The sequence below is a fragment of the Falco biarmicus genome, chromosome 9 (assembly GCF_023638135.1).
Source record: "Falco biarmicus isolate bFalBia1 chromosome 9, bFalBia1.pri, whole genome shotgun sequence".
Lineage (NCBI taxonomy): Eukaryota > Metazoa > Chordata > Aves > Falconiformes > Falconidae > Falco > Falco biarmicus.
The window spans coordinates 51,756,161-51,770,908 of record NC_079296.1 but is presented as its reverse complement, the minus strand read 5'-3'; the positions used below and the strand labels follow the sequence as shown (position 1 = coordinate 51,770,908).

Genomic DNA, 14,748 nt, shown 5'->3' with positions numbered 1-14,748 from the left:
TAAGCTCGTGACTTGTTTGTGACTTTAAGTGTCTCTGCTCCGAATGCTGCCTGGAAAACCAAGCCATGGACAAGCTCCAACCAAGACGAAAGCTTGACATAAATACTTTAAACAGCACTGGTTGCTTTTTGGCTGTAAGCAGCTGCAGTGTGGAGGTGTTTAAAGGGGAATGGCACATACCCTGTGCCACAGGGTGATTCAGCCCCTGGTCTGTGTGGACGTGGCAGACCTTCACGGGACCCATCAATGCTCAAGTCCCTGCCTGTGGTGCCTGCCTTGTACCAAGGGGACACCTGCTCCTGCGTTTTCGGCCTGGGCTCTCTGGTACCAAAGTGCAGACCGTTAGGGGCATTTGCTGAATCCAGAGTCTTGCCTTGAAGTTGCAGCCCTGATGGTATGTTCCTGTTGTGCTTTAACCCCAGCCAGCAACTAGGTACCACGCAGCTGCTCCCTTCCTCCCTGCTTCCCCAGTGGGATGAGGAAGAGGCTTGTGGGGGGGGGGAAAAAAAAAAAAAAAAAAAAAAAGATGCATTGAGATAAGAACAGTTTAATAGTTGAAGTAAGGTAAAATGTAATACTAATAATTGTAATGGAAAGGGAAATAACAAAAAGAGAACAAGAAATAAAACTCACGAAAAACCCAAACAAGTGATGCACGGTACAGTAGCTCCCCACCTGCTGACTGATGCCCAGCTGGTCCCCCAGCAGCCATCCTTCTCCACCAGCCAGCTCCTCCCAGTTTATATGCCGAGCATGATGACCCCTTGGGCCAGTTCAGGTCACCTGCCCTGGCTGTGCCCCCTCCCGGCTTCTTCTGCCCCCCCCAGCCCTTGTGCTGGCAGGGCCTGGGAAGCTGAAACATCCTTGGCTTGGTGTAAGCCCTGCTCAGCAACAACCAAACCATCACTGTGTTATCAGCATTATTCTCATCCTAAACACAGCACTGCACCAGCTGGTTGGAAGAAAACTAACTCTGTCCCATCTGAAACCGGGTCAGTTTTATTTAGGTAATACATCTTGCCATTTTTAGTGAGTACTGTGTTTTCAAAGTCTTTGGCAAGTAGTGGTTGAAGGTATCTTGGTGACTTTGCAGTGCCTTGCAGGTGATTGCTGTCGTCCCAGAATCATTTGGTCCAGAAACGAGAGATCTTGTCGTGAGCCTTTACTCCTGTCTATTATTTAATCCCTTCAATTTGCTGAATGTTTTACTTAATGGCTTTTGGGTATTTTGTTTGGCTTTTTATCTTGTATGCTTGAAAGGAGACTGTTGTCTTATCCCTGCCTTGTTCTCTTAAGTAGGGTCCTACCCCACTTCAGGACAGTTAATTTAAGGTCCCCATGTACAGGTTAGATGCTCCCATATATAAAGAGCAGATTAAGGTCTGCTAGAAGGTTAGCGAGCAGCTAACAGGGAAGTTGTGCCGTGTTACCTGTCGTAGCAGCTGTTCACTGATGTGAGCAGGTGGGTGATGAACAGAAAGGGCAGCTCGCCGTGAACTTGAAGACAAACATTTCCTGGGCTTAACATTGTGAGCACTGTAATTAATACACTTGGCAAATGGAAGACAGCTTTCACAGTTACTTGCAGTAGATGGTGCTTTGCTATGGCTTTGAATGGAGGTGGGTGTGGATATTCCCTCTGTTGTTCTGTGTGTGTCTCTCTCTCTATATATATATGTTTTTGTTTCTTTAGGTTGTACAATGCAAATCTTTGAAACCATCTCTGGGAAGATGAAGCTTCCAGTAGCAGCAGTCTGGTTTGGAACCCACTTGTTTTAAGAATACCTGGAAATTTCTACCCATATTTGCCTATTCCAGCATAAATCAGAGGACAATGAGTTATTTTTATTCTTTGCATATTTTCACGCTATGTAACAATTTTTCTTCCCCCTCATTTTGTTCAATGGGAAAAACTTGAGCCAGTTGTGTAGCTGATTCTTACTTTGCCACATTCTTCTTACCAAGCCAAATTCTTGAAAGCCACATCCACAGTACATCTATTTTTTTGTGTTGGTTGTTTTGTTTTGTTGTTTTTCTTTATGTGACATATGTAGCTTTTTTGAGTGCATTTACCTATTCTGGCTTGAACCTGTCCTTTGGCATTGCTGAGTAATTGTAGAATCACTCAAGGAATTAAATAATTTCAGACTTAGAGAAGATGACTCGTATGCTTCAGAAATATTTTTATGGCTGTGCTTGGCTCATTAACACAGGAGTTTAACAGCAGTAATATGAGGTATTGCATTAATTGTTGCATACATTTATTACCAGATGACTTGCACAGACAGTGTTTCACATGCTGTGGATCTAATCACAATAACCAGAAGTGTCCTGTTTGCAAAGGAGAAAATAAGATCCCTTTGTACACGGATAGCAAGCAGATGAAGTTGCTTGCAGTTTTGGAAGTGAGGACTGATCACAGTGAAAGCTGGAATGGATTTTTCTGCTTGAGGAAGGGGAAGCTATGCAGCTTAATGTTTGGGTTGATTATAATGACTCTAGTGATGGCATCCTACATACTGACTGGAGCCAAGCACGGCCTGTTGTTAATACCATCTCCCTTCCATTACGGAGCTTTTACTAGCAATCCAAGCTTAATGGACAATGAAAGCCTTAGTGACATGAAAGACCATTACCAGCCTTCTAAAATGAATATTTCATACGTAAAGGATTATCCAAGCATTAAATTAATTATTGACACTATTACTTCAAAGATAGAGTTTATGACGAGACAGCGCCCTGATTTAGAAGAGCTGAGGAAACAAGAACCACATGTAAGTATGAGCTGAACTGTGTTTTAAACTGCTGTGTGCTTATTTTAAGACTTTGAGTCAATCCTTTACTGAGATAAAATAAGTGGAGCTGCTGAGGTGTTCGTATAGTGATTTACACCATCTGGAGCCTCCTGATTTACACCAGCTGAAAGGGTGATGTTGTAGATTATGTCCTGAGTCATGGGCAGAATGGATGGGTTCTATAAATGGTCTTGACACCTGAAACAAAAAAATCAAGCAGTCCTCCAACAGCTGTACAACCTCATTGAATTTATACCTTGTCTCCTGCAAAATCATTCTGAGTTGATTTGCCACTCATCTTACATGATAAATAAAGAAGAGCCTTTCTAATAACTGGTTACCAGTGTGCCTTCCTGAAAATCTGGTCATTGCAAACCTTGTATTTCAGAGTTAAAACCTGCAAGTTGATTTGACTATTCCGTGTTTGACTTCAAAAATTAATTTCTGGGGCTGCAGGGGGGTTGAGTATTATTGAGGTCCTTTCTGGCCTTAAAATCAAAGGACTACTAAATGTCCTCTTCTCCCAGTCCAACTGTTACTACAGGATTTGGTTCCGCTGTCATCAGAAGAAATAAGTTAGGTCAACTTTGTGGATAAAAAAATTAAGGTTAAAAATGTCCAGTTAGTGTTTCTATCATATTCTCTTTACTGTGCTAAGTTAGAATAGTACAACTGTGAATTTTTCGCTGCCTTGACTGAAATTGTTGTTCTTTATGTTGCAGATGTTTTCAGTAATTCCTAACAAATTCCTTCCAAATAGCAAGAACCCATGTTGGTATGAAGAGTACAGAGGAAACACCACCACAGATCCTTATGCAACAAACTCCTATGCACTGTATTCAAGGCGCTTTCGAACCATATTTGATTACCTCAGGAAGGTATTTTGGAACCACTTGTACCATTATAAGGACAAACACTACCGCCTGCGCTGCCTCCCCCATTTCTACATCATTGGCCAGCCCAAGTGTGGGACGACAGACCTGTATGACCGGCTCAGGCTGCACCCCGACGTTCGGTTCTCAGCGATCAAAGAGCCACACTGGTGGACAAGAAAACGGTTTGGTGAGTAAACGTGTCCTCGGGTATCCAGGCAAGTTGTCTCTATTAAACTTTGACATTTCTTGTATACATTTGGGATGAAGTTTATGGATTTGCGCCATACTAGCTTATCTTGAAACCACTGGAGTTCAGTTTTGAAAGATCCAGGTGATGGATGCTCAGTGGGTTTCAGCCTGCTTTTGTTTAATGGTGTTTTGGGTTAAACTTTTCAAGATGATGCACATCTTATTTATTTGCAGTGGTTTGGAAAAATCTAGTAAAAAAATAAAAACACTAGATAAAACCAACCCTGTGAATTTGTAGGAGCAGGAAGAGGAACTATTAGGTCGTGATGGAAAATTTTAAAGAATAGCAGTGACAGTTTTGCATTGCAAAATTCTGTAAAGCCTTTCCTACATGAATAAATGATGGGTCCATGTTTGAAACGTGAGTGGCTTTGGTTCTTATGGTTCAATAAATACAAATCTGCTTTGTGGTAGGAGCTTTGTTAGTATTGCAGCTCTAGTAAAGCACTGAACAGTAGATGCTCTGCAGGAGAAAGCTCTCATGCTGAGGAACCTGCACATACTTTTGATGCTCTTTTCCTGGGTGACATCAATATTTCATGAAGTGACCCTTTGGCTCTGAAGGCAGACTTGATAAGTTGAGGTTACGGCCTGCTGGAGCGAAATGCACCCCCCTGCCATCGTGGCTGCACCTTCAAAGGGTGTCTGAGGGTGGTGGGGCTGAGCACATCGTTTTATCTGTCTGAGGTGTTTATGTTCTTCTTGTTGTGTCTTCCCTGGGTGCCAAGGAGGGTCAGACTCGTGGTTAGAGAGTAGATGAGGCAGAGAAGACAGACTTCTGGTCCTGTCTGCTGTGTGCTTAGTGCCTTCCTCTAGATGCTGATGCATGTAACGCTCGCTGTACTCCACCCAGGCTCTGGGTTTTCCCACCATTGGGTCTAGCTGTTAAGTACTGGTACGTCCTCGCTTTATATGACTTTGGTATCACAGATCACAGGCTTTTCAGTGACATTACTATTTTCAGGAGGAAGATAGTGGCTATTTTACGGTGACATCTTCGCTTCTGTTTCTCATTTGCTTTTGCTTTACTGCAGATGCTGCCTTTGGAGCAGGGGAAAACCTAGCTCTGTGGGTAGATCATTTGATAACGGCTTTGCATCACTGCTTTCCCTTGGTGCTTTTCTAAGCTTCCTTGAAATGGGAAACTACCTCTTCTAATGATCTCCTGTGGCTAAAGGCAAGGAAAGACACTTTCTGAGTGGGACACCTGCAGTGTTGCTTCAGTTCTTAATTTTGGGGTTGTACTTTAAATTCTTTATTTCTCCTGCACGTGGTGTTGCCACTTCCATCTCCCTTCCTCATGCCCTGGAGCCCAGAAGAACCTCTGAGCTCCTGCAGATGGGGCTTTGTTCCTTGCTGCTCAGTGAGGAGGAAGGCTTAGACCCAGAGCCAGGATTTCATGGTCTTGCTGTGTTCCTAGAGCTGGTATTTTCTTCCTCTGAAAATGCCGTAAGGAAGTGGCTAAAATAAGTATTTTAGACGTTTTCTACATGTTTGTTACAAACAAAGAGTTAAAGCGGTATGATGAAAGTACGGTTTTGCTTTTACAATAATTTGGTCCAGTTTAGGAGACACTAGAGGTACCAGTGTGGATGGAGGAATCAAAAAAGGTCAAACAAGAGAAGCATGGTGGTGCCCCCTGAAGCCCCCTGAGAAGGCACTCGTTCATCACAGTCAGCGGGTGGCTGAAGACAAATGATAAGAATTACTTCCTGACCCGAAGGTGAAAAGTCAGATCAGTGAAGAAAGGGGATTTTAGACGTGGACACCTCCCAGTGCGAATACTGTGCTGCTTGTCCCTGGGTGTGTAGCTACAGGGACCCTCTGTAGAAGATTTTTGTCTTCCATGAGGGTGCTGGCAGGGAAGGCTGAACTGAACTGATTCGTTAAGCTAAAATCCTTTATACTTAATAGTTCTCAACATCTACATTAGCCTCAACACAAATAAATAAATAAATAAATTAATAAATGAAGCATAAATAAAATAAATTTGGAATTAATGTTGGAGGAGGTAGTGCACCCATCCTTATTAAAGCAAGACTGAACTCGCTAAAGCTCAGAAGTGGACCTACCGCACAGTCAGAGGAGTGTAAGAAATAATTTGAGAACAAGGATGAATTCCTCTCTCTGTGCTGGCATTTGCAAACCCTCCACTTGCACGTTCTTTTGGCCAGCCACTGGGGATCAAGTGCAGATCCTTGAAGAGAACGTTCTTTGCATAATTAAATTTTTTAAAGTTACTTTGTATAGCTGAAGAATGAGGAAAGATTGCGGCACTTGGGAACTCATGGGAGGGAGATCTGTAGCGATGACTTTCCGATCGTCTCAAGCTGTCTGCCATTGAGAATGAAAGATTAAGTTTGCTCCTCGTGGCTCAGTCCTTTCATTTTACCTCAACAGTTCATTAGCTAATGGTTACTACTGAAAAAAAAAAAAAAAAAAAAAAGAAAAGAAAAAAGGAGAATATGACAAATAGACTAACAAGTGAAACTGAGACAGCCGCCTTTATGAGTCTGCTAGTGGATATGGCTGCTATGCTCCTGGCTATTAACTTCGTTTAGTTTGTAACACTTATCTAGACAAGAAATTCTCTTTGTTCTATGGCATCCTCTAATTCAGTGGATTTTTATGAGACTGACTAATTTCATTTGAAGCTAAACAGCCCTCCTGGGGACGCCCCATTTCACAAATCACCACTTTCCCGTTCTGCTGGGGTGGTTGATGCTCTACAGGACTTTGTCCCAGCTTGACTGTCTCTCTTTCCTGGCTCTTAGCCACAATTTCTATTCCCGTGAGTGGGGTGGCAACAAACCAAGGCAGCCTGTATCACCATGCTTGTGCTTTTTTTTTTTCCCCCCCTCAAAACATGTCAAAATATACTGCTGATCTTTCTTCTACCCTCATTAAATTCCACTTTCCTAGAGGGGAACATCAGAGGGAATGGAAAAAAGAACTCCCTTGCTGAGCTTTCCTCTCACATAATTGATAATTATTGGCCTTGCAGGAACAAGAACGGGAGAGCTGAGAAGCCCTGCTCTATGCTCTTAGCTTTGCTCCTACTCTGTTGCCTTCCCAAGGCTGTCCTTGACCACTGCCCACTTGAGAAACTGTTTTTGTGGCATAGTAAGAAACAAGAATGCAGACAGGCCTGGGGAGCGTGTGCAGAAAATGGAGAAGTGAGACTAGATTTGGAAAGAAGTGTGGGAGAAGGAGCATAAAAATCATAAATGGGACTCAAGATGCTGAGAAATGCAGTGAGAAGGTGATACTGAAACAGACCCTGGGGCGTAGGGAAGGAGGGGATTAAAATAAGACACTCTCGTGGAGCTTTGTTTTCATACTTGTGAAAGACAAATACATGAATGATTTCCCAGTTTTCTAATTTTGATAAGTTATGTTGATTTGCATATTTGGCATCAGAGCCTGTTCTCAGTCTCAATACAGTAAATCTAGTGGGAGTCCAATATTACTTTGATTTATATTGGTGCAAATGAAAGCAGAATCTGGTCTTTTCTATTCGTTCCAAAAGCTAAATTTAGAAGAAAATAAATGCAAGCTATTCATGCAGGAACTATAAAACAGAACACTTAAGATATTTGCTATCGCTGTGGATTTATAGCTGGATTGTATAGTATCTTGAATCTCAGCTACTTTGTTATTGGCACTTTTATCTGAGTGTTACACTTCATCGGTCTAATTTTGTGCTGATGTTGGCTGGCTCAGTGCCAGCCATGTCAATGAAGCTGTCTTGGTTTACACCAGCATGCCATTGTGATTTTTTTTTCCCTTTTTTTTTAACTTCTCTTTTTTCACTGTTTGTAGGAATCATTCGTCTGAGGGATGGATTTCATGATCGTTACCCGGTGGAAGATTACCTTGATCTGTTTGACTTAGCGGCACATCAGATCCAGGGTGTGCTGCAGAGCGAAGCAGCAAATGAGCGTGGCCAGATGAACAACATTATAATTGGTAGGGCAAATACAGCCTCTGAAATATGTCCCTGTAGCTCCAGGTGGGCAACATTGGTAGCTGAGGCACGAGAGGGGCATTTTCCCACGTGTGAACAGTTCCCAGCACTGAGCCTGTGACATTGGTTTTCTCTGCTGTGCATGGATAGTGCAGAAGTTCTTCCCTTTTCGTGGAGGGTGGTTACTTGCTTTGTTAAAATGTTGTGATGATCTTTAGAAAATGCCTGAGCAAGTGATGGATGTCTGATGAACATTAGGATTTAATGAAATCTTTTTTTTTTTAAAAAAAAAAAAAGGGAGAATGACCTTGGTGACTCCTTCAAGCATTGATTCCACTATGAGGGGTTTGCCTGTAGTGATGGGATTGTAACTTCAGGGTCAAATGCTGTAGCAGTGTGTCTGGGATAACGCACTAATTCAGGTATGATGACGTAAAATAGGTGCTGTAGAGATCCTGTACCTGACCGGGGACAGTTTTGATGACAATGATAGCTCCAAGTGTCTCTCTCTTCTCAAGATGCAACATAAGATACATGTAGGAAGAAGGACCACTATTTTTTGTGTCATCATGCCTATGTAGCCTGAGATGCTTCATTAACAGCAAAGACAATGGAAGTTTCAAGAGCAGGAATATACAGAGTCAAGTTGAAACTCTCCTGCCCAGTATTTCTTTTCAGGCGTGGAACCCAGAGGCACAGTACAGGACACTATTTGGAGATAATCTTACAGTTTCAGTTGATGCTAAATTACCTGATTAGCATTAAAGATGGTTTAGAAGTGCTGTTGTACTGTACCTTGTGGCAGTCCATGGTTAGGACCGGGCTCTAGGGAGGGCACCTTGGATTGCTTTCCGTGGCACACAGTGCTCAATCCACTGCGCTCGCCCACTGTGGTCCGTGGTGCCATCTGTTTGCAGTGCCCATGAGGAACAGCAGCAGGGATTTCTAAATTCTGCTTTTGCTGCCTGCTAAAACCAGAAAAGTGAGGGGTAGAGAGTTTTACCAGTCTTACACTGTCACCTCAAAGTTTCCCAAGGAAACTAGACACATTCCATGACAGTACTAGTTGTGCAAGAGACAGTTCCCTGTCGGAAAAAGAATTCAAGTAGGCCCGAAGTCATTATTCTGCACAAAATAGAGACAAGGTTTTTGCTGCCTACCCTCAGAATAATTTTTTGGGGTCTCATTCTAACCAAAAAAGTTTAACCTATTGTTGGCTTGATAAAATAGTGGTGGTCTTACGTTGTTTAAACCAGAGACTTGGCTGTAGTCACTTTCCTCAGCCTCCATTTAAGTCTGTCATTCGCTTTATTAAATATTCAACACTGAGCAAAATTTGCAAGATGGGGTCTTAAGAAATGTTGCCATCAAGGACACCTGCATATTTTCCTCCTGCTTATGATAATATCTCCTGTCCTTTCATGGGTGAAATGCTTATACTAATTAAATTCACTAATCTAATCGGCAATGTACATCTTTGATTACTTACCTCCTGTTACAGCTTTTTCTAGAGTTCACTTTGTGTTTCTTTTTCCTGTAGTCTCATTTCTTGTTTCATTAAGGATCTGTTCACTTTTCTTATTAAGTTTACGGGAAAAGTCCTGAATGATTATACTTATTAAGTCAGTCTTTTATGACCTTGGTATAAAACAAACCAAGGCTACCTAGTTGGAAATGAATCTGTATGAATATCAAGTTTGCTTAGAATTCTTCATTTTCTTATATCGGATGACTAGAAAGAAAAATTGAATTAGAACTATAAACATTTCAGTAGTCCGTCATGTTACGTTATTTTGAAAAGTTAGGCTTCTGTGGTTATTGTACTTAGGGGATAATAATTGCATTTTCCCATAAAATCCAACATCTGCTTAGAGATGAACCAAAGAGGACAGCACTGATCTAGCCTGAGGCATTCTGAGCTGGACTTGTTTATTTGTGATCATTAATATGATAAATTCAGAGGAATGTCTTGTGAAAACACAGTATGATGCTAATTCATTCATGATTGAATAAACAGCTTACATATCCATTCTTCAGGCAATTTAGTAATTCATATGTTCTTTCAGTCCATAAGAAAAAACAATATATTTTTGGTTGCACTGCAGTAATTTTACATAATTACTATAGCAGTGATTAATTTATCTCAGGTTTAGTATGGCTTGTTCTCTTTCCAGATATTAAATCCGTATTATGAAACAGAAAGGAACACTGTCAAACTGTCAGGAGTATTTTTGGCTGCCTCGGGAAATTAAAATTATAAGAGTCTGCAGAGACCAGGATGATGATTTTTTTTTAAATCCTACCCCCCCCCCCCCCCCCCCCCCCCCGCCCCCTTTAATTCTTGACAGCCATGTTGTTTTGGGAAGATTTGCCTTGTTGAACCCAGGCTATCCCGGACTGAGTGCCTTAGAGCAGCACCCTGAGTCCCTGTTAATGCTTTAGCATGATTCGGTCGTGTGCCTGTGCTCTTCCCTGGTGCTGCCTGCAGATCTGTGGTGGTGGCAGCTGATGCAGCTGGAGCAATTTCTGTGGAGCGGTTGGGTCTGTGATAGGAGAATCTGCCCATTTTTCTGTAAATGCACTGGTTTCATTTAGTTCAGGTGGCACACATGTAAGCAGATGTTCTTAGGTTTGGTCGCTATGTATGCGCTAATTGGAATAACTCCAATAGAGCATCAAATATGCCCAGAGGTCTCTAGGGGAGAGAAGTATGAAAGAAGACCAGAAAATTGATTCTAGAGAGGACTAGATGGCTTGGCGAGGTCATAAACTTCAATCTTTGGCGTGATTTAGGCAAACCTTTTGGAGGGAGCCGTTAAGCCTAGCCGTGCCTGTAACAGAGATGTAGCAGTGCCTTTCCGAGGTCGCTGTCGTCCCTGGCACCACCATTCTGCCCGTCCGTGGATGGAAGTGCTCGTGCCATCTGCATTGTAGCGCCTTCTGGTAGCGCAGGAGTAGCTGCGTGGTGGTTTTGTGGTACGGCTCTCTCAGCTCTTGTCTATATTTAGTCTTTTGTGTTTCTGCTTCACCCAGCGTGGGAGCTGGGCTAACTGAGTTTTAATTGACAAGTCAAAGCCCACCGATGATTAGGCAGTGCTTTGGCTAATTAATTTAGAATGAAAAAGCAGAGCTGTTGTGGACACCCAGCTTTAGCCAATGGACCTGATCTCCTGCTCTGAAAAGAGGCAAAATGAACATGACAGAAGATTAATGTGTTTTCTAACAACTCCCAGACTTTATAAATGAATCACATTATGTTAAGCTGAAGTTTGGAGCCAGTATCTTTTTCATGTTGTGTTTTGGCCATCTTTTAAAATCTTTATTGGACATTCCCAGGAGAAGGGAAAAAATAAAAAGAGGGAAATCATGTGCAAGTCTGTAAGCCTACAACATTATTATTTTTTCATCTCATTCCTTTTGATTTGAAAAATCTAATTAACAAGAATTAGCTCTCATTAGACTGTCAAAGAGTGGAAGTTTCCAAAAAGTTTCTCTCTATGTTTTATTAAACAGCAGTGTGCCACATAAATGCCAGCATTACTTTAAAAGACAGGGAAGATTAAACAGTTCAAAACATCGTATCAGATAATTTATTTAGCAGCTGAAGCATCATTTACCTTTTTCTCACAGAGACGTTACTGATTGTGTATCTCTCTGTAGCATTCCATTGAGAGCAAGCTGCTTCAGCAACTAAGGGTATCCGAATCTGGCATTTAACCCAATGTGTTATTTATTCTATAGACCTTTTGTCTAATAGTGAATAGTTATATTTAACTTAATCTACATGAATAATTGTAGTTATATAAAAAATCTCTGATAATGGATAATTCTCTAAAAGGGTTATTTCAAACTGCAGTGGCACAATTCAGCTGGTTAGTGCATTTATTTTTTAATATTTCCCATGTGCTCACCAACGTCTCCTCTTTGTGTTCTAAATAATATCGATCCGCTGGAGTGGTCGTTTCCACTTTTTTCTTTAGTTTGTGTCAAATTATACAATTTGTTAGCAAGTTACTTCTCTGACATCGGGAGCATTAGAACAGACCTTTGGGGTGCTATGGAGAGCACAGCAGGTCTTCAGCAGCAGCGAGCTCCTGCCTCCGCTCTGGAGGGGATGCCCAAACCTGAGCAGTCTGTTGCAGCCCAGATCAAATTTGCATGTGTCAGTCACTAACAGGAAGCAGTGTGGTTAGTGGACAGTAATATTTCGGGTGGAATTACATAAAAACTGCCTCAACCATCACTGCATTCACAAAGGTTCAAGGCGGTGTGATTGCTCTGGCTCTGGGGCACATTGGCCTGATCAATTTGCAGGAACCAAGGTTTGTTGAAATTAATAGAGTCAATTTTAATCAGCCTACACCAGTTCATAATTCAGCCAATTTCCACTCCAATACAAAGAATGAAATGAGTTATTAGCAGAGATGCTTTTGATTTCCAGGGGAGGCCAGTGCCTCGACAATGTGGGACAACAACGCTTGGATTTTCTTTTATGACAACAGTACTGAAGGAGAACCTCCCTTCTTAATCCAAGATTTTATCCATGCCTTCCAGCCGAATGCCAAACTCATCATCATGTTGAGAGACCCTGTTGAAAGGTGAGCAAGGATCACATTGCTAAAGTACACAAGAAAATTTTCTTATTATAATAATTGTATTTGCTCTTGCTGTCTTGGATGCAAATACATGTTTACAACTTATTTCACAGTTACTTGGTTTATGATGAGGGGGTTTATTCCGCATATTTTGGCGTATGTAATTGTGATAGTGTTTTAAAGAGGGGCACATGAGTGTAAATGCCACAGTTGAGTGCCATACATAGATACCTGAGCTACTTTGTAAAAGATAATTTATACATTGCCAAATGTGATTATTACCTGAGCTGATACGCATGCCCTGGTCCTCGGCAGGGCTCACTAGACTGAGTATGGCACTGTAGTTACAGGTTGCACCATAAGTGGTCCTATGAAGTGCTCCAATTCACGTTAAATAATAAAGTTTATGTCTTCAGGGGGTATACTGTTCAAAATGGTTGAAAGATCGCAAATAGCTCCAGAGCCAGCAAATGATACAAATTATTTTTGATCTAAAAAACGCTTGGTGCAACATTCATACAAGGCTTTGCTAGGCGCTCGTAGCTTGCACAGCCAGCAGCTACACAGGAGTCCACCTTGGTCTTCCTGACTTTGCCTGCAGGGAAGGGCTGTGCTTTTGCAAAGGCATGGGCTGTTCCGGAGTGGTTCTCCATTGCGTTAGCTTTTTCACTTTTAGCATTGTGTTTCACTTTTTCTCTCCAGTCTTCCTCCAGATTCCTGGGACATTTCTTTCCACTGTGGAAGGTGATGATAATGATGAGGGTAACGGGGAGGGTGGAGGGGATGAAGGCAGAGTCTGAAAGGATCAGACCGAGGGGGTGTGAATTCCTTCTCTCTGTAGCTCCATGGGGATCTTCAGGATACCTGGGGCTAGGTCAGTGCGCAAGGGCAAGGCGCCAGTAACACTCAGGAGAGAGAAGGGGATGCAAATGATGACGGGGGACCTGGTGTAAGCTCAGGCACTGGGAGAAGAGTGGGCACAGGGTGCTTGTGCAGGCAGCATGTACCCTGCTGCCCAGCAGCTGCCCGGAACAACCTGGCAGTGGGAAGGGCTGGGTGCTCCTTGCCGAGCTTCCCTGGGGGTAGGACGTGGCTCCTGGTGAGAGGCAGAGCTGTGAGAGCGCTTCCCATCTCCTGTGTCAGAAAGCACAGCTCTCAACTTCTAATGGCATCTCCTGACCTCAGGATTTAACAGATGGTAATTTTATGCGAGAGAGCTGGCAGAAGTGGCTTCCTCATGTAAATTACCGACAAATTCCCTGATTGCTTTAACCGCCCTGTGTAATGTGGGTGTAGCTCTTTGCCAGCTTTAATAAGGGTGACATAAAAAGTCAGCTTCTTCTCCCTCGCTGTATTTACAATAAATCGGTTTCTTTTTGTTTACGATCCCCTATGCCCTTGTTGCTGATAGCTCATCTGAACCGCAGGAGCAAAAGCAGCCGCGGCAGAAGGGCAGCCCAGGCAGCCCCATCAGCGATGCAGGTCAGCAGGGCAGTTGCCTTGCCGTAGCCAGGAGGACGTGGGTGCTGCACGGGCTCTGGGACAGGGTCTGATCTAAACTGCATGGGGTCTGGGTTGTCCCCCAACGGGGGATATGTGGAAGATGTTAATTTTCGTGATGTTGGGTGTCAGTGGCATCATTATTTCTTTGTAATGGATGGCAATTGAAGGTAAGGACTTCAAGTAGCTGGAACAGCTGAAATCCTAAATCAGCAAAGGTTTTATTTCAAGGCAGATGTCCCCAGAATTAAAAACAGATGGAAAGAAACAGAAAATCTCAACTACCCTGCAGAGAGAGAACTTGTCTTCAAGAACTTAGTTTTCCATAAGATGTCAGCAAGCCTTAAAAATGATGCGTTTATGTTAATGAATGATTAGAAATACTAATCAGGCATTTTAAATCTTTTAAATAAAATTGCAGCCAGGCCCATGCTGTACATGATGCCTGCTGGCTGACTTCCCCCAGCAGGAAGCTTTTCACCTGCTCTGCCAGGAGCAGTCCGTCCTGCCATCCATGGGACGAGCTGAGCAAGCCCGAGTCTGGTTGAGGTACATGTTTTTCCGCAAGCAGGAGGTACTGTTGTGTGCCTAAATTAGTTGTAGTCGGCTGGCTTTGTCCCTTAGCTTCTCCCCAGCTCGCCTTCGCACCCTGTGCTGGTGGGGTGGCTCTTGGGTGGGTGCAGCATGAGGGACCCCAGGTCTGCCACTGCAGAGGGAGAGGAAAAACGTGATGCTGTGGTTGTGGTCCTCAAGCACCGGTGGGCATC

The 14,748-nt window shown here is 42.9% G+C and overlaps 1 protein-coding gene across 2 annotated transcripts in view; it reads left to right on the top strand.

Moving 5' to 3' along the window:
* The window catches only part of CHST15 (carbohydrate sulfotransferase 15), a 46,103-nt gene that overhangs the window by 24,007 nt on the left and 7,348 nt on the right, over window positions 1–14,748 (top strand). For both annotated transcript variants that reach the window (XM_056351201.1, XM_056351202.1), the window contains 4 exons: window positions 1,694–2,774; window positions 3,518–3,857; window positions 7,742–7,888; window positions 12,328–12,484. In XM_056351201.1, coding sequence (XP_056207176.1) covers window positions 2,187–2,774; window positions 3,518–3,857; window positions 7,742–7,888; window positions 12,328–12,484 — 1,232 coding nt within the window. In that variant the 5' untranslated portion in view covers window positions 1,694–2,186. The remainder of the gene's footprint in view (window positions 1–1,693; window positions 2,775–3,517; window positions 3,858–7,741; window positions 7,889–12,327; window positions 12,485–14,748) is intronic.